Source organism: Notothenia rossii (genome assembly GCF_949606895.1).
Source record: "Notothenia rossii genome assembly, chromosome: 10".
NCBI classification, from domain to species: Eukaryota; Metazoa; Chordata; class Actinopteri; order Perciformes; family Nototheniidae; genus Notothenia; species Notothenia rossii.
In genome coordinates this window covers 538,080-544,079 of record NC_136908.1, presented here as the reverse complement: position 1 = coordinate 544,079, position 6,000 = coordinate 538,080, and the positions used below count along the sequence as shown (strand labels likewise).

At 51.8% G+C, this 6,000-nt stretch overlaps 1 protein-coding gene across 1 annotated transcript in view; it reads left to right on the top strand.

The window, feature by feature from the left end:
- ints3 (integrator complex subunit 3) overlaps positions 1 to 6,000 on the top strand; it is a 32,592-nt gene that overhangs the window by 14,029 nt on the left and 12,563 nt on the right. The window contains exons 17-18 of the mRNA XM_079653435.1: positions 2,953 to 3,056; positions 4,126 to 4,290. Of these exons, the coding sequence (XP_079509561.1) occupies positions 2,953 to 3,056; positions 4,126 to 4,290 (269 nt within the window). The remainder of the gene's footprint in view (positions 1 to 2,952; positions 3,057 to 4,125; positions 4,291 to 6,000) is intronic.

Genomic DNA, 6,000 nt, shown 5'->3' with positions numbered 1-6,000 from the left:
AGTATATGTCCCCTGTGATGAGTTCACTGTCCCCTGTGATGAGTTTATGTCCCCTGTGATGAGTTTATGTCCCCTGTGATGAGTTCACTGTCCCCTGTGATGAGTTCACTGTCCCCTGGGATGAGTTGATGTCCCCTGTGATGAGTTCACTGTCCCCTGTGATGAGTTCACTGTCCCCTGTGATGAGTTCACTGTCCCCTGTGATGAGTTTCTGTCCCCTGTGATGAGTTCACTGTCCCCTGTGATGAGTTCACTGTCCCCTGTGATGAGTTTATGTCCCCTGTGATGAGTTCACTGTCCCCTCTGATGAGTTCATGTCCCCTGTGATGAGTTTCTGTCCCCTGTGATGCGTTCACTGTCCCCTGTGATGAGTTCACCGTCCCCTGTGATGTGTTCACTGTCCCCTGTCATCTGTGTGATGCGTTCACTGTCCCCTGTGATGCGTTCACTGTCCCCTGTCATCTGTGTGATGAGTTCACTGTCCCCTGTGATGCGTTCACTGTCCCCTGTCATCTGTGTGATGCGTTCACTGTCCCCTGTGATGCGTTCACTGTCCCCTGTCATCTGTGTGATGCGTTCACCGTCCCCTGTGATGCGTTCACTGTCCCCTGTGATGCGTTCACCGTCCCCTGTGGTGAGTTCACTGTCCCCTGTGATCTGTGTGATGGGTTCACTGTCCCTCGTGATGCGTTCACCGTCCCCTGTGATGCTTTCACCGTCCCCTGTGATGCGTTCACTGTCCCCTGTGATGCGTTCACTGTCCCCTGTGATCTGTGTGATGCGTTCACTGTCCCTCGTGATGCGTTCACTGTCCCCTGTGATGCTTTCACCGTCCCCTGTGATGCGTTCACTGTCCCCTGTGATGCGTTCACTGTCCCCTGTGATCTGTGTGATGCATTCACTGTCCCCTGTGATGAGTTCATGTCCCCTGTGATGAGTTCACTGTCCCCTGTGATGAGTTTATGTCCCCTGTGATGAGTTCACTGTCCCCTGTGATGAGTTTATGTCCCCTGTGATGAGTTCACTGTCCCCTGTGATGAGTTCACTGTCCCCTGTGATGAGTATATGTCCCCTGTGATGAGTTCACTGTCCCCTGTGATGAGTTCACTGTCCCCTGTGATGAGTTCACTGTCCCCTGTGATGAGTTCACTTTCCCTTGTGATGAGTTCACTGTCCCCTGTGATGAGTTTATGTCCCCTGTGATGAGTTCACTTTCCCTTGTGATGAGTTCACTGTCCCCTGGGATGAGTTGATGTCCCCTGTGATGAGTTCACTGTCCCCTGTGATGAGTTTCTGTCCCCTGTGATGAGTTTACTGTCCCCTGTGATGAGTTTACTGTCCCCTGTGATGAGTTTACTGTCCCCTGTGATGAGTTCACTGTCCCCTGTGATGAGTTTATGTCCCCTGTGATGAGTTCACTCTCCCCTCTGATGAGTTTATGTCCCCTGTGATGAGTTCACTGTCCCCTGTGATGCGTTCACTGTCCCCTGTGATGAGTTCACCGTCCCCTGTGATGTGTTCACTGTCCCCTGTCATCTGTGTGATGCGTTCACTGTCCCCTGTGATGCGTTCACTGTCCCCTGTCATCTGTGTGATGCGTTCACTGTCCCCTGATGCGTTCACTGTCCCCTGTGATCTGTGTGATGCGTTCACCGTCCCCTGTGATGCGTTCACTGTCCCCTGTGATGCGTTCACCGTCCCCTGTGGTGAGTTCACTGTCCCCTGTGATCTGTGTGATGGGTTCACTGTCCCTCGTGATGCGTTCACCGTCCCCTGTGATGCTTTCACCGTCCCCTGTGATGCGTTCACTGTCCCCTGTGATGCGTTCACTGTCCCCTGTGATCTGTGTGATGCGTTCACTGTCCCTCGTGATGCGTTCACTGTCCCCTGTGATGCTTTCACCGTCCCCTGTGATGCGTTCACTGTCCCCTGTGATGCGTTCACTGTCCCCTGTGATCTGTGTGATGCGTTCACTGTCCCATGTGATGCTTTCACCGTCCCCTGTGATGCGTTCACTGTCCCCTGTGATGCGTTCACTTTCCCCTGTGATGCGTTCATTGTCCCCTGTGATGCGTTCGCTGTCCTCTGTCCCCAGTGATGCGTTCACTGTCCCCTGTGATCTGTGTGATGCGTTCACCATCCCCTGTGATGCATTCACCGTCCCCTGTGATGCGTTCACTGTCCCCTGTGATGCGTTCGCTGTCCTCTGTCCCCTGTGATGCGTTCACTGTCCCCTGTGATGTTTTCGCTGTCCTCTGTCCCCTGTGATGCGTTCACCGTCCCCTGTGATGCGTTCACCGTCCCCTGTGATGCGTTCACTGTCCTCTATGATGCGTTTGCTGTCCCCTGTGATGAGTTCACTGTCCCCTGTGATCTGTGTGATGCGTTCACCGTCCCCTGTGATGCGTTCACTGTCCCCTATGATGCGTTTGCTGTCCCCTGTGATGAGTTTACTGTCCCCTGTGATGAGTTCACTGTCCCCTGTGATCTGTGTGATGCGTTTACTGTCCCCTGTGATGCGTTCACTGTCCCCTATAATGCGTTTGCTGTCCCCTGTGATGAGTTCACTGTCCCCTGTGATGAGTTCACTGTCCCCTGTGATGCGTGTGATGCGTTCACTGTCCCCTGTGATGCGTTCACTGTCCCCTGTGATCTGTGTGATGCGTTCACTGTCCCCTGTGATGCGTTCACCGTCCCCTGTGATGCGTTCACCGTCCCCTGTGATGCGTTCACTGTCCCCTGTGATGCGTTCGCTGTCCTCTGTGATGCGTTCACTGTCCCCTGTGATGCGTTCACTGTCCCCTGTGATGTGTTCGCTGTCCTCTGTCCCCTGTGATGCGTTCAATGTCCCCTGTGAGTCGTTCGCTGTCCCCTGTGATGCGTTCGCTGTCCTCTGTCCACTGTGTGATGCGTTCGCTCTCCCCTGTGATGCGTTCACTGTCCTCTGTGCAGGAGGACTTCGACCAGGAGCAGATGTCTGGGCTGGCTTCCTGTCTCTCTGAACTGTTCAAAGATCACTTCAGAGGAGACGTTCTGCCGGAGGAGATCACAGAGGAGTGAGAACACACAACATCACCATCTACACACTGACACACAACATCACTATCTACACACAGACACAACATCACTATCTAAACACAGACACACAACATCACTATCTACACACAGACACACAACATCACTATCTAAACACAGACACACAACATCACTATCTACACACAGACACACAACATCACTATCTAAACACAGACACACAACATCACTATCTACACACAGACACACAACATCACTATCTAAACACAGACACACAACATCACTATCTACACACTGACACACAACATCACTATCTACACACAGACACACAACATCACTATCTACACACTGACACACAACATCACTATCTACACACAGACACACAACATCACTATCTACACACTGACACACAACATCACTATCTACACACAGACACACAACATCACTATCTAAACACAGACACACAACATCACTATCTACACACTGACACACAACATCACTATCTACACACAGACACACAACATCACTATCTACACACAGACACACAACATCACTATCTACACACAGACACACAACATCACTATCTACACACAGACACACAACATCACTATCTACACACTGACACACAACATCACTATCTACACACAGACACACAACATCACTATCTAAACACTGACACACAACATCACTATCTAAACACAGACACACAACATCACTATCTACACACAGACACACAACATCACTATCTACACACAGACACACAACATCACTATCTACACACAGACACACAACATCACTATCTACACACAGACACACAACATCACTATCTACACACAGACACACAACATCACTATCTACACACTGACACACAACATCACTATCTACACACAGACACACAACATCACTATCTACACACTGACACACTAATGTCTCTCTCTCCCTCCCTCTCTCCCCCTCCCTCTCTCTCTCCCTCTCTCTCTCCCCCTCCCTCTCTCTCCCTCTCTCTCCCCCCTCTCCCTCTCTCTCCCTCTCCCTCTCTCTCCCCCTCCCTCTCCCCCCCCTCTCCCCCTCCCTCTCCCCCTCCCCCTGCAGGTCTCTGGAGGAGTCTGTCTCTAAGCCGGTGTGTCTGGTGTTCAGGAACCTGGTTCTGATGCAGGAGGACAACAGTGGGTTCTCTGTTCTGCTGGACATGCTGGCAGAGTTCTACCAGAAGCAGCCTAAGATCGGGTATCACCTGCTGTACTACCTGAAGGCCAGGTGAGGAGGGGGGAAACCTGGGTGAGGAGGGGGGACACCTGGGTGACATTATTGCCTCTGGTTCTAGTCTCCTGGTGCTAGACTCCTGGTACTAGACTCCTGGTTCTAGACTCCTGGAGCTAGACTCCTGGTACTAGACTCCTGGTACTAGACTCCTGATTCTAGACTCCTGGTGCTAGACTCCTGGTTCTAGTCTCCTGGTGCTAGACTCCTGGTACTAGACTCCTGGTTCTAGACTCCTGGTACTAGACTCCTGGTTCTAGTCTCCTGGTGCTAGACTCCTGGTACTAGACTCCTGGTTCTAGACTCCTGGTTCTAGACTCCTGGAGCTAGACTCCTGGTACTAGACTCCTGGTACTAGACTCCTGATTCTAGACTCCTGGTGCTAGACTCCTAGTGCTAGACTCCTGGTGCTAGACTCCTGTTTCTAGACTGATGGTTCTAGACTCCTGGTTCTAGACTCCTGATTCTAGACTCCTGGTGCTAGACTCCTGGTGCTAGACTCCTGGTGCTAGACTCCTGGTTCTAGACTCCTGGCTCTAGACTCCTGGCTCTAGACTCCTGATTCTAGACTCCTGGTGCTAGACTCCTTGTACTAGACTCCTGGTGCTAGACTCCTGGTGCTAGACTCCTGGTGCTAGACTCCTGGTTCTAGACTCCTGGCTCTAGACTCCTGGCTCTAGACTCCTGATTCTAGACTCCTGGTGCTAGACTCCTGGTTCTAGACTCCTGATTCTAGACTCCTGGTGTTAGACTCCTGGTTCTAGACTCCTGGCTCTAGACTCCTGGCTCTAGACTCCTGATTCTAGACTCCTGGTTCTAGACTCCTGGTTCTAGACTCCTGATTCTAGACTCCTGGCTCTAGACTCCTGGTGCTAGACTCCTGGTGCTAGACTCCTGGTGCTAGACTCCTGGTTCTAGACTCCTGATTCTAGACTCCTGGTTCTAGACTCCTGGCTCTAGACTCCTGGCTCTAGACTCCTGGTGCTAGACTCCTGGCTCTAGACTCCTGGTACTAGACTCCTGGTTCTAGACTCCTGGTGCTAGACTCCTGGTTCTAGACTCCTGGTACTAGACTCCTGGTTCTAGACTCCTGATTCTAGACTCCTGGTGCTAGACTCCTGGTGCTAGACTCCTGGTTCTAGACTCCTGGCTCTAGACTCCTGGCTCTAGACTCCTGATTCTAGACTCCTGGTGCTAGACTCCTGGTTCTAGACTCCTGATTCTAGACTCCTGGTGTTAGACTCCTGGTTCTAGACTCCTGGCTCTAGACTCCTGGTTCTAGACTCCTGGTTCTAGACTCCTGGTTCTAGACTCCTGATTCTAGACTCCTGGCTCTAGACTCCTGGTGCTAGACTCCTGGTGCTAGACTCCTGGTTCTAGACTCCTGATTCTAGACTCCTGGTGCTAGACTCCTGGTTCTAGACTCCTGGCTCTAGACTCCTGGCTCTAGACTCCTGGTGCTAGACTCCTGGTTCTAGACTCCTGGTACTAGACTCCTGGTTCTAGACTCCTGGTGCTAGACTCCTGGTTCTAGACTCCTGGTACTAGACTCCTGGTTCTAGACTCCTGATTCTAGACTCCTGGTGCTAGACTCCTGGTTCTAGACTCCTGGTGCTAGACTCCTGGTTCTAGACTCCTGGCTCTAGACTCCTGGCTCTAGACTCCTGATTCTAGACTCCTGGTGCTAGACTCCTTGTACTAGACTCC